Consider the following 27,108-nt stretch of genomic DNA (forward strand, 5'->3'; position numbering starts at 1 on the left):
GTTCCCGCTGCAAGGAATGTGAGGGCACCCTGCTCCTTTATTTGCAGGACATCAAGGGCTCTGACACTGTGAAAGTTTCCTGGTTTTATGGGAACCCAGCACAACACCTACATCGACTGTGCCTCAGTCGTGCAGAAAAGCTCACCTCTTCTAATTTGTGAATCAGAAGGCACTTTCTATAAAATTTTGCAAAGATGCTTTTTACATATATATATTATGATTTTGACTACTAGATGCATTCGGTGTTTAGACACGCAAAGTGACTTCATATTGGAAGATTTTGTCAGTAAAATCATAGAGCCCGTTTTAAAACACTGGCTTTAGGGGCGCCTGGGTGGCTCAGTTGGCTGAGCCTCCCACTCTGGATTTCTGCTCAGGTCCTGATCTCAGGGTCTTGGGATCAAGCCGTGCATCGGGCTCCCCCCTCAGCGGGGAGTCGGCTTGAGATTCTCTCTCTTCCTCTGCTCCCCCGCTACACATTCTCTCTTTCTCTAATAAATAAATAAATCTTTAAAAACAAAACAAAACAAAAAATGAAGGACTGGCTTTAAATCTGGGAAATATCTCTGTTTCTCAGTTTCCTTAACTGTTAAATGGGAATGTTACCTACTTCATGGGCTCTTTGTAAGAATTTTTAAAAGGTAAACTGTTAGGTACTAGTTAGTACTAACACATGGTTAAGTACTCAATAAATATAAGATACTATCATCTCTCTACTACCTATGAATATCTCTACCTTAAACTTCAAGGTAACAAACAAGGTTGCTTGCAGGGAGGAATAAAACTACATGTGGGTTTCCAAACAAGCAAGAAGAGATACTGCTTTTAAGTGTATTTTTCTTAGCAGCTTGCAGATAGCAATAGCTGTTATGGAGCTCATACTCAAGGTCTGTGCTTGTTTCAAAGAAAGCTCACCATGTGTTGGGAGCTTGGCAGATGACTCAGTTCTGATTCCTTTTATGTTCATTTTCTCTCATTTTTCTCCTAAAATGCACAAGCAGCACAGCATCAATTTCTCTCCCTCGCTCCCTTTCTTCTTCCCCCCACCTTCACACGCTCCCTTTCCTTAAACACACACACACACACACACACACACACACAAGCAGCCACACTAGTTTCATTTTATTTATCTTTTAATCCCCAAAGGATTCACAGAACAGGCTGTGTGCAGCTGCCGTGTTTTCTTCTGGTTAAATTGGCGGTTACCTACTGTGTGGAGTTGCTAGGAGAAGGTGAATAAGCATGATTACAGCATCATTGATGTACATAGTCTTTCAATAACAACCTGTGGAGCTCTGTGGTCTGTCTTCTCTATGGCTCTATGTGTTATTTCCTCATTGTTGTCATTAATATTTGTTGCCCTTTATTGTTAGAGCATGATATATCTTTAACTCTTGGTTCCAGATCAATTAAGAGACAAAAACCTTGGCATTTAAAACAGGCACTTTTTTCTCAGGGTGGTGCTGCTGACACTGGTTCCTACCATCTGCTTTCTTATTACGTCCTGCCCTCCTTCCATTGGTAGAGAGGAATTCAGCTTCTTCTGGTGCGCTAAAGTCATTCACGTTTCTCTTGTGCATAATAGATCTTGTAAACTGTAGGAATTCTGATGTGCTTCCGTGCACCGAACAGTAACAGATGAGCTGCTTTTGGGGCGAGCTGGAGCGCTCAGTCGGTCAGTAGTACAGTAGCAGGCTCACATGTGCGGATTGTTCCTGTGAGGTCAGAGGATCTGTTTATACAGCTGTCTGCTTGGGGGTGGGGGGCGGCTGATGAGAGCAGTGGATATGCCTGTCAAAGTCAATAGCAATTCTGGCAGAAGCTGCCCTTAGCTTTGTAAATCTGTAATATTTTGATAGACAAGAGATGCTACTGTATAACTGTTTGAGATTTGTAGGGGACTGAGGAATGCTTGTTCTAGCTGCTGAAACTGACTGTAACTATATTGCCCTAGGAGTATCATCATGGGGTCAACTGCTACAGAAATTGAAGAATTGGAAAACACCACTTTTAAGTATCTCATAGGAGAACACACTGAAAAAATGTGGCAACGCCTGAAAGGAATGTGAGTAAGCTCTTTGCTTGGTTCTGTGTTTTTATCCCCCACCCCACCCCACCCCACCCAGAATTTGACTATTAGCATGACTAATTGTTCATACTATCTGAATTTGTAGACTAGTGTTTCCTTTAGAAAGATTTTCTCTTAGAAAATAAAATGTGTCAGTCTCAGCTAACAACTTGCTTGAAGGATGGATAATCTTTTTTGCACCTGTATGTTTAATATAAAATAAGGTAACTCCCCGAGAAGTCACTTCACTGTTATAACACATGGCTTCTTTTATACATTCTGCATGTATTCTTTAGATATGTGATTTAGATATGCAGAAACGTAACTAGGAAAGATGCTTGCCAGGATACTTGCAGAAATAAAATTTCCTTCGGAAAAATAGAAAGATTACTACTGGTAGTTATTTCTCTGTGATTAGATTTTTGAAAAAGCAAGGGCAGGATTAATGTGATACTAAATATTTATACTCCATTGTGCTTATTCTTTGTCTTAATTGATGTTTCTTTAAGAAAAAAATGTGGTAAAAACACTAGTAGCATTCCAAACTTATTGGAGAGTTTTAGCTTTAAATTAACCAATTCATGTCTTCTGAGAGTACAGAATAGCTCATGGTATAAAATAGACCTTGCTAAGATGGGTCAAGAGATGTGCTTATGTCAAACATGAAATGTAAGTACCTGAGTCAAACTTTAATTACATTGCTATTACCTTGCTATTTAAACAACATTTAAGTTTTTTGTTGTGTATGCTACTAAGTTCTGTTTAGTTCACCAGAACCCTATGTTTACATGCTTTATTTTAATTATATCATAATTTAAAAATCAGCTTTAACATTTCAATAAAAATGTGCAAAATGAATATTTACAGGCCATTGCAATTGCCTAACATATTTGCAGATCTCAAATGAAAATATATTGATTTCCTATAATAATAGCTGAAGGAGTCCTGTACTATGCAAAATAGAGGTTTTCTAGGATTCATAGTTCTAATGCTGCATTTACATACTATTATATACAGTGCAACATCTGAGTAAATTTAATGTCACTATTTTGATATATATATGATTTTTTAAAAGAAAAATTATGTCAAACTTTGTTTAGAGGAAAAATTCTTTCTACTTTCCTCCATTTGAATGCATTTAGTAATGTCTAGCTATTTAAATAGCATTCTCTCTCTGTTTTCTTACGCTTGAAGTGATACGTGGCATTATAGTACCCTGGTATAAGAGCACACTAATAATGCAAACAACATTTAACAGAGAATAACTTTTAAAAAAGGAAGCCATCTTACATCATTTGAATGGATTAGAGAAATATGTTTTTAAGATCCATTGAAGACTTAAAATTAGAGTTTTTTTGGTGAGTTTGTTCTCTAGGGAAACAAATAATCCTATAAAAGCAAATAACAGCTTACAAAGTTAATTAGCATAGATGAAAATTAAACATTGGCAGTCACCAGATGATTTGTGTCCTAACCTAATTAGTAGATGAACATCTGTACCGGAAAAATTATAGATCATATTACAACCTATTTTAGATTTTCTTCCCTTTATCAGGACAGGATGTTTTTTGCTTGTTTGTTTTGTTTGTATTTGTTTTATTTTCCTGTAGTTACTTAAACGTATGAATGTATGTAGTTACTTAAATATATGTATGTGTGATAGTGAATTTGTGCATACGTCTTTAAGAAATTTGGAAAAGTGACTTTCTGTTTACCTAACATTTTAGAGTGAAGTCATCTGACTTTCACTTTATAAATTGATCTCAAAGATCGATCTCATTTTATTTCAGTAGAGAGTGACAGTCATTCAACAGTAGACCTTCGAGACTTGATATTCAATGTTGATGTAGGATATAATAATACATGTATGTACTAAGTAAATTTGGTGAGTGTCTACATAGAGCCACTGAATGACCATTTAGGGAAAAAAAATTACTGCAACTAGTTTTTAAAAAAATGATCATTATTACTGAACTTGATTGAAATGACTGATTGCCTTTGCATCAAAGAAAGAAGGAATTTGTGTTTTGGTGCTATTACTTTAACTTGTACTTTGACTTAAGACATTTCCAGTATTCTAGGTTTAGAATCGTCAAAACAAGAAGCTCTAAATCTAAAATCTGCATGACTAATGACAGCTAAATTGTTTAATTATGGTCTTTTGTGTAGTCTGCATTCACAGCAGTGATATGAGGGTCTCCTTATTCCATTGCTGGAATTGTCTTGCCTATTTAAAATGTAATATTGACTCAAACAGAGTTTTTAGCTTATCAAAATCTCTGCTGCTAGAATTTCACTTTTTAAGTGTTGGCAATTAAAATTATGCTACTCATGAAAGCTATCAAACAATTTTGCAATAATTTTCTTGGTTTTTTAAAGAAGACTCAATGAAGACCTTTAGATATTTGGAAAGTAATTTTTTTGACTTTTACTGTATCTAACTTCACAAATCCATTGATTCATTTCAATAGGACATTCTGTTTTTAAGTAGGTTTATACTACATACATTTTTGAGGTTAAACAAAAATAAAGACAAAGGTTAAAGTAAAATAAAGTTTATTCAACTATACTTTAAATATGGAAACATGAGCTACTACAGGTAGATATTTACAGAAAATATTTTAAGGAATGTCATATAGCATAACATTTTAAATCACTTTTTTGAGTCCGTAGAAATAGTTTTTAAATTTTGTAACACATGTGAAAACATCGGTAAATGAAATTAAAGTTATCGGTTATTCTCTACCATTTTGTTGATTTTTTTTTCATTGAGTTTCTTTTAAATCTCCTTCCTAGTAATATTTAATTGAGACACGATATTCAGTGATGTGCCAAGAAATCTCTTCTTACTTTGTGGAAACAAGGGTGAAACACTTTCCTCTTCTGATTCCTGACATAGACTTGCATGCTTTTTTCCATTAATTTTATTTTACAGTTATTCCTTTATTCTTTAGCTTTCTTTAATCCATCTTCTACCACTAATTTGTCTCTCAATGTGACAATTTAGATTCTACACTATAACTCATCATCCATGATGGTGGAAATGTTTGCAAATGACTATGGCATCATGCCCTTCATAAACAACATTTAAAAAGAATCATACACTTGTCCATAAGTTATCAATTGTTTAGGATCTGGAAAACACTTCCTAGTTCTTCTGCCATCTCAACACCTAATGAAATTTCTGGTTCAGAAGTTTTCTGTGACTCTGGGACCTATATTACTTCCTACATACTAAGGAAATTAAGATCTAGAATTGTGAATGCAACAGTTGAAAGACTTCAGATTCTTTTTTTCTTTTTTCCTCTGATTGGTGGTGATGATCAGTAATGGAAGATTAAAATATAGAGAGGCAGAAAGTGAAGGAGGAAGGAAGAAATGTATAATAACCTTATAACAAATTTAAAGTAACTGTTATTGAAGAGGGCAGTGTGTTGAGCAGCTCTCAGAGGCAGTACCCAAACCCTCATCACCAAGAAAATGTAGCAGAAATACATATTTAGAATAAAAATTGGCAAAAACAGGTAAAATGACAGGAGCTATTAGCACCATAGTCCCAAACTGGAATCATACTTGAGGATGAAGCAGCATTATACATGAGCAAATCTGATCCTTTTACTGTCCTGCCTTCTAGTACTGTCCCTTCAAAGTTCAGCATCCTTCGCAGGGTGTCCCTGTACCTGCTTGACATTTGGAGCCTCCTCTCATGCCTCTTTCCTCTGTGGCCCCCTCCCAATCAGGCTCAAGGTCCCAAAGAAATACTGCTTACCGCCTATCTGCCTTAGCTCATTTTGTTCTCTCTTACTACGTTTCTCCTCTCTCAGCCAGGGCTGCTCTTATTCCCTGTGGTGCTTTTAGAGACGTGTGGGGATGTTTCTGGTTATTGCAGTGCCTGAGGGTGTTTCTGTCCTCAGTGGGCTGCAGGGTCCGGGCAGGATAAATGCCCTCCAGAGCCTGGGAAATTCCTTTGTCAGGAAGGAATATTCTACTCAAAATCCTAATAGGGACACTATTAAGTAATGCTCAAAGATCTCTTCTTAAATTTCACTTGCAAAGGAAATCCTTCTTGACTGTCCATACTGGGTTAGTTTCCTATATTTGGCTCATAAAGTAACCTGGACTTCCCTTTTCATAACAAAATCTACCTTTACTCTGGGCCACAAGTTCCTGAGGGCAAGAATTGTGTTCATTGTGTTTGCTTTTGGATCCCCAGCACCCAGTAGTGTACCTGGCACATAGGAGATCATGCAAGAAATCCTTTTCACATCAATCAATGAATGAATAAAATTCGGACTCTTAAAAAAAAAAAATTCGGACTCTTATAGTGGTTCTAACTTCAAAATTAGAGAATCAGTTAGACTGCCAAAATAGGGCCTAAAGCCAGGTCAGAGGAGTGGAGATAGATTCACAGATAGAATAGGGATGGAGAAGATGGAAAGAAGTAATATGTGCTTATCATCCATTGGTTGTCAGAACTTTCCAAATATAACATATCTGTATTTTCATTCAAAAAGTAAGTATCCTAAGTTTTTAAACAGCTAGTAGCTGGTGAAACTTACGTTTAAATACAGATCTGCCTAGCTCTAAATCTCTCTCTCTCTCTCTTTTTTTTTTTTTTTTAATATTTTATTCATTTATTTGAGAGAGAGAGAGAGCACAAGTGGGATGGGGGGCAGGGCAGAGGGAGGGTCAGAAGGCATAGGGAGAAGCAGATTCCCTGCTGAGTGGGGAGCTCTATGCGGGGCTCCATTCCAGGACCCTGAGATCAGGACCTGAGCCAAAGGCAGACACTTAACTGACTGAGCCACCCAGGTGCCCCTCTAAGGCTCTTACTCATCTTACTTTCAAAACAAAAAAGAAGACATTCTCAGAATGGTTACCTAGAAAGATCACAGAAAAGGATGCAGATCCTTAAAACAGTCCATGGGCTTTGTGGTAGGCAGACTCATTGCCTCCCAGAAATGTCCATGTCCTAATCCCTAGAATCTGTGAAGATATTACCTTACATGTCAAAGGGGAATTAAGGTAGCAGATGGAATTAAGTTTGCTAATCAGCTGACCTTGAAATATGGAGATTAACCTGGATTATCCAGGTGGGCCCAATGTAATCACAAAGGTTCTTAAAAGTGAAGAGGGAGGCAGAAGAGGTCAGAGTGCTCTGATGTGAGAAAGACTCAACTTGTCTTTGTCCATGTTGAAAATAGAGGAAATGGGCTAGGAGGCAAGGTATGTGGGCAACCTCTAGAAGCTTGCAAAGGCAAGAAGCAGATTCTTCACTAAAGCCTCCGAAAAAGAATGCAGCTTGATTTTAGCTCAGTGAAACTTGCATCAAATTTTTGACCTACAGAACTGAGGTAATTCATTTATGGTGTTTCAAGTACTAAGTTTGTGGTAGATTTGATGAAGCAGCAAGAAACTAAATACATTCCTTCTGTAACAGAATACCAGAGTGCTTAATCAACATGACCATTTTTTTTTTTTTAAAGATTTTATTTATTTATTTGACAGAGAGAGAAACACAGTGAGAGAGGGAACACAAGCAGGGGCAGAGGGAGAGGGAGAAGCAGGCTTCCTGCAGAGCAGGGAGCCCGATGCGGGGCTTGATCCCAGGACACTGGGATCATGACCTGAGCTGAAGGCGGACACTTAACAACTAAGCCACCCAGGTGCCCCAACATGACCATTTTTATATTCTTACCCTCTCCACCACCATTGCCCCCAACACACACATTCTCATACAGACAGGATGCCCAGAGGTGGAGTCAGTCTCGGCCGCTCTATGGAGAAGTGGAGTAGATACTCTTTATCTTTAGCCATTAAATAACTGTCTTCCATTTAACCCTGGCTTACATGCATCAACCACCAATTTTCTTACCAAGCTCTGATATTGAGAGCTTATAGTAGATTCATTTCAAATATCAAGGAAAATATCAATGTTCTTTTTTGGAAATTGTTGATAAATCTCAGTCTTTAGTCTCACAATTGCTGATGGTTTTGATGGATTAATCAGAAAAATCAGTCTAAAAGTTGTTCTTTAGTCATAAAACTAAAGGAAACCACCTCACAAAATCTATTCTGGTTTATAAATACAATCCTAATATAAATTTCAGTCCTTATGTAATATTATATTTATAGAATAGATATGGTTAAGGTAAAATACCTTAAAGATTAAAAACCTGAACTCTGGAATCAGTCAGGTATTTTCTAATACCATCTGTCCTTTAGCTCTGTGATCATGGAAAATCTCTTAACTTTTCTAAACTTCACTTTCCTTATTTGTAAAATTCAATTATTTTATTCACTCATTCACTCATTTAATAAATACCCACTGGTTGTGTGCTATATCAGGCACAAGTTTAGGCACAGGAACTTACATTTTAGTAGAGGAAACAAATATCAAAAACAATAAAAAAAAATAAGCTGATATAGAGTAAGAAGTGACCTGAAGAAAATGCACCGTGATGTGATCAAGAGTTACTTGGGAAGGTACTTTGGATAGGAATGATTTATCTTAGAAGGTGACTTTTCAGCTGAGACATAGACAAAAATTGATACCTACCTCATGAGATCTTGGGGTGGGGTGGGGTGGGGCTACTGAATGATATCTCTAATCCAAGTTCAGGAGTAAGTGAGGGATAGATTTAGGAGTCCAGCTGACGGAGATCAAAATGTTAGCTTTATTGCAGACTAAATTTCTGTTGGAGGATAAGATTTTGCAGCTAAATAAGCCAGAACACCCTTGAATTCAGTTTATCCACCCTAATGGCAAATCTCCTCAGCAGTGGCAAACTCTGTCCTCCTACATGTGCCTCATGGTCTCTAACAGATGAGACTATGCTTTCTACATGCAGAATATCCTTTTCTCACCCTCTGAAAAGGATAATTTGCACCCCTAGGTGTAATTCTTTCCACAATTCCCCAACCAAATGTTCCTTCTCCTCCTTTGTGAAAGAATGTGAAAAGTGGCAAAGCGTGGCCTGGAAGGCTTTTCCAGTTGAAGGTCCTTCCACTTAAAAGGGAAGGATTAGGATCAGGGAATCTGGATATTGTCCAAATAAAGGTAGTGAAAATTAAATAAAATAATGTATATAAGAAACACAGCACAGTACCTGGCATATAGTAATCTTTTCAAAACATTATAATTATTGATATTTCCATAATTTTATCTATTCTTATATGTATATCAACTCTGCTATTTAACAGCTATATGATTTTCTCCAAGTTTTGATTTTTCAATACCTTAGTTTTTATATCTGTAAACTAGGAATGTATCATTACCTATCTCATGGATATTGAGAAAATTAAATGAATAAATCTTATGAACTTCTTAGAACAATGTCCAGAACTCAAGAAATTCTAGCTATTATCATTATTGCTAATGTTATATGCAAATGCAGAATTCTGTTTTTTTTCAAGTAATTTTCTTACCAGAATCAGTGGAGAGAGTTGAGTTGTCAAGATGAGAAAGGAAGACCTTAGGTCAGTGGAAGTGCGCTCATCAAGGTTCCCAGGTTTTTCTACTCAAGGATTTACATTTCCTTGGGGCAGGAGTGATGGGCCTGTCAGGAGAGAGAGCTGACGAAGAGAAGTGGGCTGACCTTTGAGTTTTACTGATAGAAGAATTGCCTTGACGGATTCAGCACCCTTAACTCAGCATCTTGTAGTAATCTTAGGATGGATTTTAGGGCTCTATAATCATGTATAACCCAGGGCTAGTCTGATTTCCTGAGTCACTCTGGCTTGAAAATCATTCTTTAGGTCTTTTCTTATCCCAGTCTAGATCTGGTTGACAAAGGAGTTGACTTCCAAGTAATTACTGTCATGTCCCGTAGTCCTTCATTTTGCTGATGCATTTTAGAAAATACCAAATTACCATTATATTATTAGATTTTGTCCCTTATTCTAACATATTTCAATCAGCTAATCAAATGTAAATATTTGAGCAAGTCTGATTCCCATCTGAAAGGTCTGTGCTGTAAGCCTTTTGGATATGAAAGGAACTGTTCACTAACATCATTAAACAAATGATAATGTTAAAGGCTCATGAGAATCACAGTATTCCAAATATCTGGTCTGAGCAAGTATTAGGCATGAATAACTATTTCTTGTTGAGGAAGGACATAAAAGTGGTAATAGGTCATGAGAGGCATATAAATGAAACATTATGTCCCTTCTGGTTTCTCCTTTTAAGCTACACTTTCTTAAAATTGTTTAAAGAGATTGTATTTTATTTTATATTTTATAAAATATTTTAAAACACACACTTTTATTAAATAGGCCCAGAAAATGCTCAATGCAGGTAATTTCTGCTAGGTAAAATTTTGATGTTTATAGCTACTCAAATTCGCTTATAATTAGTTGTGAAAAAATAGTAAAGTCCCCTAAGTACAGTGTCCAAAGGGCAAGAAAACAGAGGTCAACCTTAATTAAGCTCTGCATAAGAGTGGAAGGTCAAAGGATTCTTGGAATTTTGTACATGAATCAGGTACTTGATAACTTAGAAGAAAATAAAAATAGGCTTCTTTTAGAAAAGTATTAGTATGCAGGGGCACCTGGGTGGCTCAGTTCCTTAAATGTCTGCCTTCAGCTCAGGTCATGATCCCAGAGTCCTGGGATCAAGCCCTGCTCTGGCAGGCTTCCTGCTCAGTGGGGAATCTGCTTCTCCCTCTCCCTCCCCTGGCTCATGCTCTTTCTCTCTCTTTCTCTCTCTCTTTCTCACTCAGTCTCTCTCTCAAAAATAAATAAATACACTCTTTAAAAAAAAAGTAATAGTATGCTGACTCTGGTCTGCTTAAATGTGGACTTCCTAAGACATGTTTCAAAATAAACGGCATTTGGAGCAAGATAAAACACTGAACAACTTGTACATCAATCATATTTTTTAGTTAGCTTAAACTCATAATTGAATCATAGTAGTAACCATATTTTATAATTTTTTGTGCTTTATAATTTCTAAACGATTTTTCTTTTGATCTGTGTGGTTCAGCACAATTATCCCATTTTTTTCTGATGTGAAAACTGAGCCTCAAAGACATTAAATGACTTGACCAATGTTTCCCAGGTAGTAAGAGGAAGGCCAGATTCCTAGGCCCATATCTTTCTTTTCCAATAAACACTGACTTAGATAATTTCATTTAATACTCACTATAAAGACTCACTATAAAACCTGACATTTTAGGAATTAAAAACTATTCTCTTGTTTTGATTTTTCCACAATCCTGCCATCTGTTTGCCTAGTGTTGCATACTCCAAGGGGAGTTATCTTTTGGCATATGCTTTAGATGTCAGAAACTCCCAGGTTCTATTTCATCTCCTTCTCCTAAACATGCACTACTATTACCCCTTTAATCAACTTATTTTAACAATGATTCTAGCTAGTATTTTAAAGGAATTTGACTTATCCTAAATCCTCTTGCCCCTTCGGAGCTTGGACACCTACAAAATTATTTTAATTTATTTGGTCTTTGGTATCCAAACAACAGAGAAAAAAACCCCCAAAGTCCTGCACAGTAGAGACATCTGGGTGTCTGTCCCTGAAGATTTTATTTACCAGTAAGAATAAAGCCAGGGGTTCTACTGATTAAAACTAGGTATTTAATTCCTGCTATGCTGCTTCTTTTTGTTCTAAAGGATTTTATGCATACAATAAAGTTCTTTCCTGAAGTAGAGTGAGCCGAATCTTTTCTTCTTTTATTTTAGAAAAATCATCTAAATGGAGTTTATTCTGCTTTATTTCTGACAGAGAACATAAACTATGTAAAGGCACACAGCATTTTTCTCACCCATTTTTAGACTGCATTTGGAGATGGCTATTAAGGAACTCCTCTGGAATTTTTAGAGCTCTCAAAATCTCCAGTACCTCCTATTGGTACCAACTGAAAAAGTGTCTTTGTAAGTGTGACCCTCTTGATATTTCATCCTCCAGCAAATTTCTACCTTGATATCTCAGGTTTTCCAAAGAGCTTTCTATTTCCCAGAAATTCTTTCATGTTGTTGTTCACTGTTGTAATATGGCCCAATTTGTGACTTCCAATATCCACTGTTGGGTAATCCCTCCCATGTTGATTCTGAGCTTGGCCATTCCACTTGCTTTGGCCAATGGGATCTTAGCAAATGTGACACAAGTAAAGGTTTGGAAAGGGCTTATGCACTGCAGTTTATTCTCTTTTGCTACTCTTTGGAACTCTCATACCAGCATGGGAAGAAGTCTGGTCAAACCTACTGGAGGACAAGCATGTGAAGCAGATATAAACCATTCCAGCTGAGTCCCCCTTAGACCAGCCAAACCATTAACCACCAGATATGTGAGTGAAGTCATCTGGGACTATCTAACTTCCTCAGAGTCATAAGGAAATAATAAATGTTTATTGTTTTTGGCCACTAGTTGCAAGATGGTTTGTTGCACAAAAAGAGTCAACTGATACACACTCAAAATCTAGCTCTTAGCTTCTACATTTTTCAGATAATTCTTCTCTGGCTTTCAGAGTTTTTTTCCTACTACCACTCTGCCTTTTTTTCCCCCTCTCATCATCTCCTTTCATTTACTTCTTTGATTCAATCAAAAGATTATGAAAATAAAAAGCAATTTTCAGAAAAACAGTTCAATAAAATTGTCTTCTACTTATTTCCACCAGCAACAATATCAACTGCATGTCCCTACTTACAATATTTTTTCCAATACATGATTTCTCAATGGGCTCTCTGTTGAAGTGTGTTGCTGTTAGGTTTCATGAACAAATATAATTTCCCACCAAATAGAAGAGAAACATAGAATAAGGCAGGGAAACTGCATCGTTGCATAAGGAAAGACGGTTCATATCCTGTTACCCTGGCAACAGGCACTGGGAAGGCCAGGACTCCCCACACATCCTGTTGCCCTGACAACAGGTCATGCAGGGCATGGGAAGGCCCAGTTTCCACTCTTCTAGGCAACCACAAAGAAAAAGGAGAAAGTGATTTTCCATCTTGTTCCTCCTTACCTACATATTTCTTCTATTATCTGAATCACTCCAGTATAAGTTTATCTTTTCAGATGTAGGAGAGGGTAAGAAAAATGTGACCTCAATTTTTATATTCATAAGCTCTGAAACATTTGCTAATTTTTGATTGGGTCAAAGGAGTAAGTGATAGGAAAAAAATAATAGAGGGAGGGAATCAAAGCAGTAGGGGGAATAAATTGTGGAAACCAGATAAGTACTATATGAATAATGTGGTAGCCAAGAGCTGATTTGGGGTATGTATCACTTAGCTACAATGGATAGGTTTAGCTAATTTTTAGGGTGTTCATCTGAGAAATTCCCATATATGAAATGATTATTTATTTTGTTACTTTTATTTTGTGAGCAGACAATATATAACCAAATACCATAAAATGACATTATGTAATAAAATTTTTATAAACTTAATTTGCAATTCTGTGTAAATTTTCCCTTTTTTATTTTTATTCAGCTTTTCTTTTCTTTCATTACTTATCCTTTCTTACCATAGAGAGTTGATGAGGAAGCAATCTGATTCAGTTCTTTTTTTCCTTCCTTCTCTCTTTGTTCCTTAAGCAATTGTTTTGATTGTATTAAAGAAATACACTTTACATTTATTTTTGGAGCTCTGTATTGCTTTGTTTTCACAATTTATGCTTTATATAAAATAGTTGTCTATTCAAAACTGACATATACCGCTAGTTCTGCTATTACCAATCTCTATCAATTTTTCTGTGATTTAAAATAAGATTTTAGCTGACTCCTTTGCTTTTAAAGATGGAATAAAAACTTCAAATTCTGTAAAACAGAAGTCTTTAACTTTTATAAGCCAGAAGTCTTATTGGTGAGGAGAAAATGTCTGGAAAAAATCTTCTCTTAAAAAACTGGACAAAGGGATTTGTGGAGAAAAGATTTTGAATTTAAACTGAGTGAAAAAGGAAGTATGGGCTGGTGAAAAGGCAGTATTTTTGTGAGACTGTAAGCATGTTGAAGTGGAATTTCTGAAAGACCAGGTGGGAAAGTTGGAACCTAATCAGAATATCATTAAAGTCAGAGAAAAAACACTCATGATTATCTGAGACTAAATTAGGTGACCCTTCTAGATACTCTATTTGCACTTTATGTGTTCTTTTTACTGTCCACTTAATTGTTCTGCATTTTAGGTAGTCCTTCTCTTCCTCTTCTGGGGTAACAAGAGCAAAGAGGTGGAATCCATCTAATTATTATTGTATCCTCAGTGCCCAGCATAGCACATTGCAAGAAGTGAAAACTTAAAACTGTTTCAATATATATTAAAAAAACACAGTAGGCAATATGCAACAACCTTACATTTGAAAGGTATAGCTAGTAAAGCTGTAGTTGTTCAGCAGCAACATTAATTCAACCTGGAAGGTCAAGAAACTTTTTTGGAGGGTATTTAAACTGCTTCTGGAGAAAGGAAGAGAATGAGGTATCAGAACCTGACCAGTAGAGGTTGTTGGGGATGTGACTATGTCACAGACGAAAACAAAAACAGCAAAAGACAAACCTTGTAATATGGAACTTAGAATCTCAGTATTGTTGTGAGGGATAAAAATAATGCAAAATGCTCAGACCCTGTGTCTGGCATACAAGAAGCATCTACAAATGGTAGCTGTTATTGTAAATGACTTTTGTGGTTCAACTGTGTGTAAGATAACATGTTTGTTTTTGCCTATTCCTCTGCCAAATAATGAGATTAAAGTTGACTCCGGTAACTATATGATGGGTAGGAGGCAGAGGAGATTCAAACACTGACTGAATGACTGAATGACTATTCCAAGACTATGATTTCCTAAGATCAATACCACTTATATCCTAGTAAAACTCAAATTTCTGTTTCATTATGTAATTGAATAGCTAGGATTATGTTGAGAATATCTTTTAGTCGTCAGTGAATATTCTGGCCTTATGTGATCTTGCAGCCCAGGGAATTCATGGTGAGTGAAGACGGTTGTGTATTTTGTGTGAGTTATCGCCTGCTGAAGTTTCCAAACCATAGTGAGTCAGGCAGAAGGAGGTAAGCTGACCAACTTGGAGGCCATCAGGCTAAATACTTTATATTAGCTTCCAGGCTCCAGTTACTTGTCCATTACTGAGTTGAAGACTAACTAATCCTCTCTTTGCACAGTCCTTACAGAGAAACTTACAAAGAAAGATAGCTTGAAATTTCACAATGTGATTGTACAATTTTTATGGTTCTTGAGTTTTATTTTTACCAGACATTAAGTCCAAGGTGTGTGATGAAGCTTGAACTAAAGTCATAATTTTCAAACTGTCATTTAATATTTTTGTTCTGACTTCACCCTGTTATGTGAATCATATTTCAATTAGAGATAAATATTTGCAAAATATATATAAAAAAATGCCTCTGTAAAGAGAACCCATCTATCCATAATGGAGTCATGGGTTAAGGAGAGATCACATATGCTTATTGACTGAGAATGTTCCAAAATGAAATTTACTCTAATTGAACATAATAATAAAAAATAAATAAAAAGAAAAATAAATAAAATGAAATTTACAACCAAAATATTAATATCTGGTTTAAAGGATTAAAATATTCTTGGCATTAGTCCCCAAATGACTTTATTATATATACTTTCCCTCAATTTCACAGAGGGCATTGTAACAGATTTTCTTATTCGTTACCACAACTTGTTTTATTTTTCTAAAAAAATGACCAAAAGCAATGCTAAAATCATTTACCTTTATTCTTATATTTCTTTGATTTCTTTTTTTAAAATTTCTAATTCTATACTAAAATAGCTAATCTCTACTTCCTGTTATTAGACAACTTGGTTAATTTACTGATAGCTAGGGCACCTGGAAAACAAGGAATTTTTAGAGCACTTTGGAATTGGAAACATGTTACCAAGTAAACTTAAATTCCCTAGAAAGGGGAAGTGTTTAAGTTCAGAAATAAGGAAATAAAAAATAAAAAATACTCTCCTTGATAAACTCAGATTGTTTTGTTAAGTATATGTCTTATGAGTATAAAAGTCAACACTAATTTACACAGTGTGAGTCAAATCTTAGCCACTGATTAAAACTATCTTAAGAATGAGAGTCTTTCGGAAATAAAGTTGTAACTTAAGTTCATCAGCACAATACTGACACTTGTAAAAATATTGAGGTATTTTGGAAAGTAGGACTAATATTATTTGATTAACCCACTTCAGTTGACTTATTAATACAATATAACTTATTTGTTCATTCAGTGAATATTCATCACTGAGTACTTAGGGAGCTCCAGGATTATTCTGGGCACCAGGGATACGATGATAAGCAGTACGGTCATGATCTTTACCTTCACAGAGTTACATTTTGATGGTGAGGATGGATAATAAACAAATAAATATGCAATGTAATTTTAATAAAAGCAAACAGGGTAAGTGACAAAGTGTCTGGGAGGCACAAAAGTGGCTATTTTATAAGAGTTGTCAGGGAAGGGCTTTCTGTGATAGCAACTGGTAGAGAAGGACGTTAATGAAGTGAGGACTGAGCTATGCCAAGGCCTGAAGCAATGGCGTCCCAGACGGGGCGGCAGGAGCACAATCCCGTGAGGCAGGGTGCATGTGACATATTTGAGGAAAAACAAGACCAGGAGCGCCGGAGCACAGTGGGTGAAGGAAAGAGTGGAAGGATTGAGAATGGAAAAAAAGGCAAAAGTCACATCATCTGAGACCTAACAGGTTGTGATAAGAAATTAAGATTTTATTTTCAGCCTGGTAGGAAGTTTTTAGAACTTTGGAGCAGCAGAATGGAGGATCTGACTTATGTTTTAACAAGACTTCTCTGAACAAAGAGTAGAATGGTGGTTACCAGGGTTTGCGGGGGGGGGGGGGGGAAATGTGGAGATATTGGTCCAAGGGTACAAACTTCCAGTTATAAGATTAACAAGTTTTGGGGTCTAATGTATAGCATGGTGATTATAGCTAATAATACTATATCATATACTTGAATATTGCCAAGAGAGTAGATCTTAAATGTTTGCACTACAAAAATGAAATGGTAACTATGTGAAGAGATGGAGGTGGTACCTAATACTATGGTGGTAATTATTTATTTATAAATAATTTAAAATTTATAATTATAAATGCATTTATAATTACATTTAAATTATAAATGTATCAGATCAACAGGTTGTACACCTTAAAGAAAAAGAAGGCTTCCTTGCTCATTTTGTAGGAGCTAACACTGACAAGGGGGGAGGTAGGGAAGGATAAGATTGGAAATAGGAGGATATATTAGGGGGCTAAGGTACAGTTGTCTCATGAGTTTTAGATGTGGGAATGTAAGGATTAAAATGAGGCATAAAGACTTGTTTTATTGCGTGTGTGTGTGTATGCATGAGAGAGAGAGAGAGAGAGAGATCCTGAACAAATGGGTTGTGTATGATCCCTTGTCTGAAGCCCTTGGGTTAAAATGTGACCCAAATTCATAACTTTCAGATTTCAGAAAGGTAATAAGGTGCCTATTCCAAAAATTATTCCCAGTGGGGCCTGGGGTAGCTCCCAGCGGATATTTCTGCTACAAAACGTAATAAAGACAATAAATGGCCTCTACCAGCTCAAGTCAGGTTTTGCTGCCAAACGAGTTCAGGTCAGATCAGATTTTCCTGCGAAATGAAAATGTTTGCTGTTTAGAGCTTTCAGATTTTCATAGCTGTGGATAAGGAGTTATTAACCTTTACCAGTTCCTGAAATGGGGAAGATGGTGGTAAAAACAAAAAGCTCTTTTGGATCCATGAATTTTGAGAAACCTGTTAGACATTCAAGTGGCCTTACAAATAAATAGACAGCTGGACCGATGAGAGGTCAAGGCGGAAAATATAAATTTCAATATACAAATACATTTAAAATCATGGAGCTAGATGAGATCATCTAGGGAGTTAACAAGGGTGTAAATGAGGGCTGAGCCCTCAGGTCCCCCAGGATTTAGAGCTTGGGAAGGGAAGTCAGGGAAGGAGAAGGAGGAGTAGCCAGTGTGCTGTGGCAGCCTGGAAGCCAAAGACGACTACTTTTCAAGAACAGCAAAGGTTAAGTTTCAAATGTTGCTGAGACGTCGTGTACATGGATTGTGCATTGACCATTGACTTTTGCATTATGGAGGTCTTTAGCAATCTTGGCAAAATACTCCCAAAGAAGTAGTGGGACAAAAATCCTCAGAGAAGTGGGTAGAAGAGAGGACTGGAGGTGCAGAAGTGGGAGCAGTATGTACATCTAACTCTTTAAATAATTTTCTAGAAAGGAGATCATAGAGATACGGTGACAGCTCCTTTACACTTTGAGTGTAAAGCAGTTTGTTAAATGTGGGGATATTATTGGAGAATTCTGGTGGGAATGATGATACGAATGATTCTGTAGGGAGTAAAAAAATAATCACTGCAGAGAGAGAGAGAAGAAATCTCCATCCCCTTAAATAGGTGAGAGATAAGGATGGCTTAAGTGCAGCGACTGGATCTAGGAGCAGGATGGCTCATCCATGGTAACAGGAGGAAAGCAGACTATTTGGGAACATTTGCAAGTAGTTAGGTGAAAACTTGGTGATGGTCCGCTCTGGTTACTTTTATTTTCTCAGTGAAATAAGAGGCTATTTGTAGAGAGTGAGGAGGGAAGAGAGGGAGTGGAGATTTGAGGAGAAGGTGTGAAACAGCTCAGCAAGGAGTGTGACTAAGGAAATGCAGTGGAACTGGTGGGCAGTGCTGAGCATCCACCTCAATCACATATTGCAAGTGTGATCGGTTTGCATCCCTATGTGCTTTTTTTCATGTTACATTCAGTTCAGCTGCTTCCATGCAGGCTCAGAGCAGATGCAGAACTGGGTTTACAGAGTTCATATATTGCCAGAAAATTCCAGTGCCATGGATGAAGGAGGGCTGAGGGCCCCTTTAAGGTTTAAGATAAGGGGAGAGGTGAGAATATGAGGGAATGATGGACAGCAAAAAAGTGGATAAAGTCAACAAATTAGAGGTAGAGAAGGAGATAATGAACTTCTGGAATGAGATACTAGGGTCAGTGACCTTTGGTTCTTCTCAAAGACACAGAACAATAAAATAGACACATATTATGTGTAGACAAACTTATACAAGAAAGATAATTTGTGATAACAATAAATGGTAGGTAATTTTATTCTTCTCCTGTTTATAGAAGCCCCCCTGTGAAATGTTTTACCTTTCATTACTAGGCTTTCTCTTCAAAACAGAAGAGGCTGTTAGGAGTGTGGCTTTTCCTGCAAAGAAAACAAAGCGGGCAGATCTAATTTTAGGATGCTTTTCCTTGACAACAGCCTTTTAAATATTGCCTATTCAATAATAAAAATGGGCTTCAGAAAATAATGACACTGTGTTTGGTTAAGGAAATTCAGTCACCTTTTGTACTTGAACCTTACAAGGTGTCATGAGAACACATAACAGGGCTTTTCCTTCACCTTTCATCAGTGAGTGAAGTTTTACTCTTTGTTGTACTTATGGCAAATTTCAGTGCATTTCATCAGTAGCAACAGGCCAAGCATGTAACAGGGACTGCTGTGAAATATGGATTTAACCACAAGGTTATGGAAAGTATTTTACTACATAAGAGTTGTTCCTCTGTTTACATTAATAGTAGCTTTAGTTGACCTAAATAATTCAGACTTTAAGTTCCTTCTTGAGAGCCAAACCATTTTTTGAGTCTGCACACACTAAGCAAAGCAATTATCCCTTTATTTGGTGAAGATTTTAATGCCAGGAGTGAAGTTTGCCTTGGCTGAAATTTTATAAAACAGTCACACACACACACAAAATAATGATACCTAGTCATGCACTTTGGTATAAGTGCAACTGCCATTCAGTAACTATATATAATATTGTGCTGATCAGGCATAAAGAGAAGTAAAAGTCATAGTTTCTTTTGATTTTTATCACAGTGTCATTATACATAGAATTTTGTGAGTCATAATATTAAAGAATTATAAAACTTCAATGTAAAGGTCACTGGTAGATAGATTTTACATCTACTTTTTCCAGGAAATTGAACCTTCTGTTTTTGTGCAATAAACTAATTTGGGGATAATTATATATGAGTTATGTGAATATTTAAAAATTACTCTTCTGAAATATTTGTTGAGTTTCTTATTTAGCATTGCATGATTGATCTTATTTGAAGTTTGGTACTATGTTGCTTACCCCAAATAATCTTTGCGTCCTTAGATCCTTGGTCGGATGTTCCCTAGGTAATGCTGTGCATTTTATTGTTGGTAAATTGAATTTCCTTCTTAACTCCTAGAGATCTCTCTCGATTTCCCTCCCTTTGAGCATTGGCCTGAATATGATCTGAGACTGCATGATTCCTGTTTATTCTGCCATCAAAGATATACTTGAATGTCTGAAACTGCCAGTCATATGCTTTGACTGGGTCTTTAAAGAAATATAAACTTGGCTTCCTTAGTACTAATCCTATACATTGTATAACACTTTTACTTTCAAAAATTAATTCTTATTTTTATTAAAGCAATAAAATAGTACCATAAGACAATGACAACAATTCCCCCCTCCACCACTCCTTGGCGCTACCTAGGTCTGCTTCCTGAGACATCAACTTTCATCTTTTAATTCTTTCTTCCTGTAAATTATCTGTATTTCAAAATAATAATTTTGTGTAGTTGTTTCTTGGTTTATCTATTTTAAGCATATCTACTGCCTTCCTGGCTGAAAATTTAACACTTAGACCAAGCTCTAACTATGGCCGTCTTGGGTTACCCTCCCCCATTTTCCTGTGAATCAGTATTTGGTGTTTAGAGTCTTACGACTGAATTGTCTTCACTTCTGAGCCAAGAAAAGAAATGTGAATGTTTCCTGTAGAGTACACTCCCCTTGTTTTTCCTGGAATTAATAAATGTCTCGTTTTAATTGTTGGCTTTGATTACTGCATACCTATCATTAATTCTTTCCAAATTCAGAAAAAGAATTGTCAAACACCCTTTAATATTTTTCCCACATTTCCAAGCACATCATGTGCTTTTTCTGTCTTAATTTTTTCCTTGGAGACACTGTCCTTCCAGCCTTTGTCCCCAGCTCCATCTGGGGTTCCCCAAGCCTGAGGCACAGCTGAGCCTGGGATTGCCCTTTGCCTTCATTCTGGGAAATCCCTTCAACACCCTCATGGGTTGGGCCTATTGTTTCCTGGATCCTGTGCTTTCTCAGTTTACTCTCATTTAGGGGATAAGCTTCTCTAATAACTTCCTGAAATAGGGTACTTGAGAAATACACTCATTTATAGTACATTCAAATATGAAAATATATTTATTCTATTTTGATATAGCTTGTCAGTCTCTGAAATCATAAGTTAAAATATTTTTTTCTTAGAATTTTAAAAATATTGCTTTATTGTCTTTTAACTTTAGTACTGCTATCAAGAGGTTTGATGCCAGTTAGCCCTGATCTTTTTATGTGATGTTCTTCCCAACCATCATGAGTCAGGAATTTCTCCTTTTTCCTTTTTCCTCTGAAATTTCATAATAACATTGGTGTGAGAATTTTGTACTGGGAAGTTGGTTGGTTCTTTTAATCTAGAAATGCATGCCCTTCATTTTTTGGAAAAATCTCTCCATTTGTTAATTTGATAATTTTCTTCCTTCCATTTTCTTCATCTATTCTTTCTGGGATTTTTATGTTGCTCCTTCTGGATTAAGCATCAAGTTTTATTATATTTCCACTCCTCTCATTTTTGCTTTTTTACAAAAAATAAAACAACTTGGACATCTATTTATCAACCCCTCCAAAACTTTTCAAGGTCTGACCTCATTCTTATTTTGATTGATTCTTCTTTGTAGCACTCTATTCTTTTGTAGTGCGTGCAACACTTTTTATACCCCTAAGTCCATTTTTGTTGATTAACAATTTTTCTTCTACTTGAATAGGCTCTTTCTAATGAGTTCATGTTTTCTGTGTGTTTGTTTCAGTTTGTCTTTCCTGTTAAAGACTTTCCTCAAGGGGACTGTCTGCTCACTTTTAAAAGAGAGACACTAAAAAGCTGATTGATACTCAGTGTGAATGGATAGCGTTTGTTGACTTGTGGGCTTCATAATAGGGTGGGAGGTACTCAGCCATCTAATTAGGTACAAAGTGCCAGCATCTAAAAGTCTTTTCTCTGGAACCATTACTTTTCTACTAGAAAATAATCTAACCTCTAGTCTAAGATATTAAAACCTTGTTGCCCCCATTCTAGAACTGAGTGAGGAAAGGAGTTGGGGTCATACCATTTATTATGTAGTTTTTTACATAGTTTACTTTTTTAAAATACAGCAATTCACATTTTCACCTCTGTGGCTTAATTTCACTGGAGAATAAATATCTAATTTTCCATAATGATGTGGGAGCAGTACTTGCTGGGTACTTCTCCATATATTGACTTTCAAATAAAACCCTATTTTGAGTCCCACTTTGATTCTCTGAATTCTGCAAAATTGGGGGTCTTTAATACTGCATCTTTTCATGTTCTTCAGGGTGAAACTTCTGTTTCTAGCTGGTAATCTTTACTAAGATTTCCACTCTTCCATCTATTTTTCAAACTTCAAAAATATAATTATTCTCTTGTGTCGTGTTTTTTTTTCCAATACAGTTTGTTCTTCTGGGGGATTTACAACATTTTTATGTCTTCACTATCATGTTGGAAGAGTTTTAGAGGATAACAATGATAAATGCATGTTCAGTTAGCCATGGTTAAAAAATGATGCACTTAAGTTTCCCAATACTTTAAAAAGTTAATTCAAATTTTATTTTGCACTTTAATTTTTTTGAAAACCCTGAGAGGTAAGACCATGTACTAACTCCACTTATCATATATGGAAACAAAATGATATGATTTTCTTTTTTTTTAAAGATTTATTTATTTTAGCAAGAGAGAAAGAGAGAGAGAGAGAGAGCCAGTGAGCATATGCAAGTGGGGGGAGGAGCAGAAGGAGAGAGAATCCCCAAGCAAACTCCCCCCTGAGCGTGGAGCCCATTGCGGGGCTCAATCCCAGGACCCTGAGATCATGACCTGACCCTAAATCAAGAGTCAATCGAATGAGCCACCCAGGTGCCCCCAAAAGAAATGATTTTCTTAAAGTAATTGTATTACAGAGTTCAATGCAGAAAACAGGAACCAGGCTGCTATTTGAAACAGAAAGGGATTCAATATGGACTCAATAGATGTTTATAAAATCATAGGAATGTCTGTAGGAGCTGGAAGTCAGGGGCCACCACTAAACTAGCAAGTTAAAAGATTAACACCACAGCTGTGATTCAGAGTCAAGAAGCAGCTGGGCTACCATCACTAGTGCTACTGGGTACCCCACTGCCAATAGATACCCACTGGAGCCAGTGGCTGGATAAGCAAAGGTGGAATCCAGTCAATACAACTGTCTCATGGCCCTGTTTGTCAGCCAAAATCAGCAGTAGGAAGATGGCTCCTCCTTACTTTGCCTTCTAAATATTCCAAATACTTTGAGACTGCCTTTCATTGGCATCACCTAATTCATATCTAGAACCTTAGCTAAAATGATCTGGTTATAGATTTTAGCTCTCAAATCTCTCCAAATAGAATGTCTCAGTCTGAAGCATCTATTATAGTAATACAGCTGGTTTGTGACAGAGTTAAAACTGGACCCCAGTTTTTGTGACTTTCAGCATTTTCCTTTTTACTGTTTCATTTTAAAAATACAAAATAATAGAAAATAATATAAATAAATATTAATATTTAAATATTAAAGAATATAAAAATCACATTAAAATTTGTTGTTCAAATGGAATGATTATCCAAAATACACTAATGGTATAATTGACATGTTCTTCTTTAGAGACTTTTGTCCTCAACAGTATTTGATAGTATCTAAATATATAGGATAATATTTTGATTCTCATTGCACAGAGCATATGGATCTATATTATATGCTTAACATCATACTAGACTACTTGAGGGATAAAGAAATAAAAGACAGTCCTCTTTCCTTTAACTGCGTAGATAAAGCTAACTCCTTTTAATTGATTGTAACAATAAAAATGGAATATATGTAGTTTTCCTTATGGGTGAGAAGAATACTTACATCTGTTGTTTGTCAAGAACTCTGTGTTTGTTATCTCACTAAATCTCCATAGAAACCTTATAAGTTAATATTGCCATCCTCACTTTAGAGAGTAGTAATAGACACACAGGAAGGTTAGATAACTCCACCAAATTATGCTGACATTGGACTCTAGAGGTGGGATTTAAATATTGTGTTTTTCCTTTTATACTAAGATGCCTCTTGAGCAAATATGGGATGAACCTTGATGAAGGGTAAGATTTGATGGGGAGGGGGTAGGACAGGTGTCTCAAACTCAAATTCCATCAGAGGCCATGGTTGATGGAGGTGGATTGGGTGGGGATTGTGGTAGCTCAGAGTATACTTGTTGCTTCTTGGGACAGCAGCCTCTTAGTCCAGCTTCTTTTTCTTTGTTGGGATATCAGCACACAGTGGTCAGGTCTGATTTCAGAGGAAAGTCAAAATCCATATTTTTATTTATAGTTTTTTGATTTTTAAAATGTTAGCAAACAAACCAAGCTTTAAAAATCAGTGGGTCAACACTGTTGAGACCAAGATACACCCCTGTTCCACCCATGAAGACCAAGGACAATGCAAAAGGTGCCAGCCAAAGTCAAATACTACATGCTGGACCACCCATACAGGAAAACGGTGCAAAAATGTAATCTCTGGCATTAGAAACAACCATCTTCTAGCCTGTATTGAATGAGATATTGAAAGGGAGGATTTCAGGACTTATTTGGAGGGAGAGCTGTTCTCCCTCCAAGCTATTCTCATGACCTCCAAGGAAAAATGTAGAGGTGAGAGACTGGCTGCCTTTGTCAGCAAGGAGGAGTGTCCACTGGGCTTTGCCAGCAACATCAGGGCAAGGAAAAGTCTGTCCTCCTGCAGGCCAAGTGAACCCTTGGAAAGAAGTCGGCCTGGGTCAGTTCAAAGGAGATCCTGCCTAAGATGATTGCCTGGAAGTGTAGAGCAACCCTAACAGAGAAAGCCTGTGTAGGATGGACCAGTCAAGGTAGGGATGAGGGAGGAAGTCCTTGGTCAGGGAGAGGACTAGCATGAGCTGCCTTAGGAATTGTAGTTAGAGGACAACAGAGAGAAGATCTCCAAAAATCCTGTGTATATGTGGATGCCACTAGAGAAAAAGTCAACGTCTAGAAGGAACCAACACAGGAAAACAATTGTATCTGCTGTATAAAACTGTACCCTTCCCCCTAATTCCCTTTCTTCTTTGGCCTCATAAATTACAGAGTTGGGAAGGAAGGAAACTCTAACCTGAAGCAGGTCTGAACTTGGGAGTTGGGAGGGCGAGGCTGGAAAATGCTTCACTTTGAAAGAATATGGAGTGCTAATTATTACATTGGATGTTGGCATTTTGACTTCTGAAATAAAACTCATGACTGAATGGGGCCAGAAAATCTGTGGTACCTGGATTTCATCTGGTAGTAGAAACAAAGAAATTTAGACGATGGGTGTGGAAGAACAATGAGGGAAGAAAAATAAAAGACTCCTTCCTGACTGTACGTATGTTCCTTAAACATATGTCTACAAGACAGGTGTCTGTAAGCCAAAACTGTGTGTTCTCCATTTGCAGTCTCTGGGGTAGGGAAAGATGGTTGGGGGTGGGGTAGTATGGATCAGCACTGGGTGGAGAAAGCATGATCAGTGTTACTAAGTAAGAAAAGATATAAAACTTTCTCTACAAATAGTCTGCATTCTGTTTTGTCTTTTTTATTTCTTTTCATTGTAGAATCCGAAGGCCCTTACTACACATTTAAATGAGTTAATGAAACTGACCGTGCTAATGCTTTTAGACATGTAGATGGTAAAAGGTTACCGAGGCTTAGGAAATAGCCCCATAAAGACCATTAAACTTTCTTCAAATGATAATACGTGACATGTTGATGACTCAGTAAATGATTTTGTATGCTCCTCTGAAGCCCACTGCAATTGATTTTTTTAAATGTACATTTCCCAAGGATTTAACAAAATCACCAAATTAAGAAACATTATCATTCTCTGATTACATAACTACTAAAATGCCATCATATGGAATTTGGAATTTGTTCACATAGTGGTAAAAAATGCATTGTAAAAGATAGCCCAGAAAGTCCTCTTGCTGACTGAAAGTTTGTATACGTTACTGGAGAATCTTGTAATATATGGCAAGGAATGCTTTGGTTAATTGTTAAGGTTTTTGTTCTCTGAGTTCCTGGTAGTGTTCTGTTGTTTGGGGCTCTTGTAGCTGCTGCAATGATGAGGATGAGGTTTGCACAGAGTAGGTGTTTTACACAATAAAATACGTGTGGTTGCAAAGGCTGCTGGTCCTCTGCCCAGTTGCTGTCACCCTAATAGAACACACGGGCATTGCACTGTCTGACACTCATTGTGAGCCTGGTAATTGTTTGTATAATTCCCACAGTTAAGTTTGTAAGTAACAAAGGCAGCACTAATGACTTTTTGCCATGTGGCTATCTCTTGTCACAGAATCTCTTTGAGGATCAGACTTTATTTAAAAATATGTTGCACCAGATAAAAAAATAAAATCCATTTAGCATTGTTTTGAAGTATAACAATAAACAACAGTTTGTAGCTCACAAAAGGATAGGAAAACTGATTCTCCTTAAGTGAAACTAATTCACAAGGTGAATATTTTTCTCTTGATCCATGGTCGATTTTAAGATCATATAGATAAAGTTTCTAATCTATGTGATGCTTTTGTAACCTTAAGCCATTTACATTAATAGGCTAGACAGTTAAACTCAGAATTCTAGGAAGTTTGATAGAATCTTGCAATTAGAAATTTTATGTGAGGTTTACATATGAAAATCAAAGAGTAGACACAGATCTTCATTTATCCATTCATCATCCCTCCATCTAGTCACTCACAAAGTCACTCACTCAATAAAATGTACTGAACTTCTACCATGTGCAGAGCTTGATGCTTACTTTTTAGATGGATAAAAAGAATAGTTGAAAACCTTAAGAAGTGGGACACTT

The 27,108-nt window shown here is 36.6% G+C and overlaps 1 protein-coding gene across 5 annotated transcripts in view; it reads left to right on the forward strand.

Moving 5' to 3' along the window:
* The first annotated feature begins 1,009 nt into the window (after positions 1 to 1,009).
* Positions 1,010 to 27,108, forward strand: part of PDE1A (phosphodiesterase 1A) — a 321,855-nt gene continuing 295,756 nt past the window's right edge. For 2 of the 5 annotated variants that reach the window (XM_032406875.1, XM_032406912.1), the window contains exons 1-2: positions 1,553 to 1,722; positions 1,955 to 2,065. In XM_032406875.1, coding sequence (XP_032262766.1) covers positions 1,965 to 2,065 — 101 coding nt within the window. In that variant the 5' untranslated portion in view covers positions 1,553 to 1,722; positions 1,955 to 1,964. The other 3 variants (XM_032406893.1, XM_032406903.1, XM_032406883.1) reach the window with 3 other exon arrangements.

The sequence above is a fragment of the Phoca vitulina genome, unplaced genomic scaffold (assembly GCF_004348235.1).
Source record: "Phoca vitulina isolate PV1807 unplaced genomic scaffold, GSC_HSeal_1.0 scaffold1, whole genome shotgun sequence".
Lineage (NCBI taxonomy): Eukaryota > Metazoa > Chordata > Mammalia > Carnivora > Phocidae > Phoca > Phoca vitulina.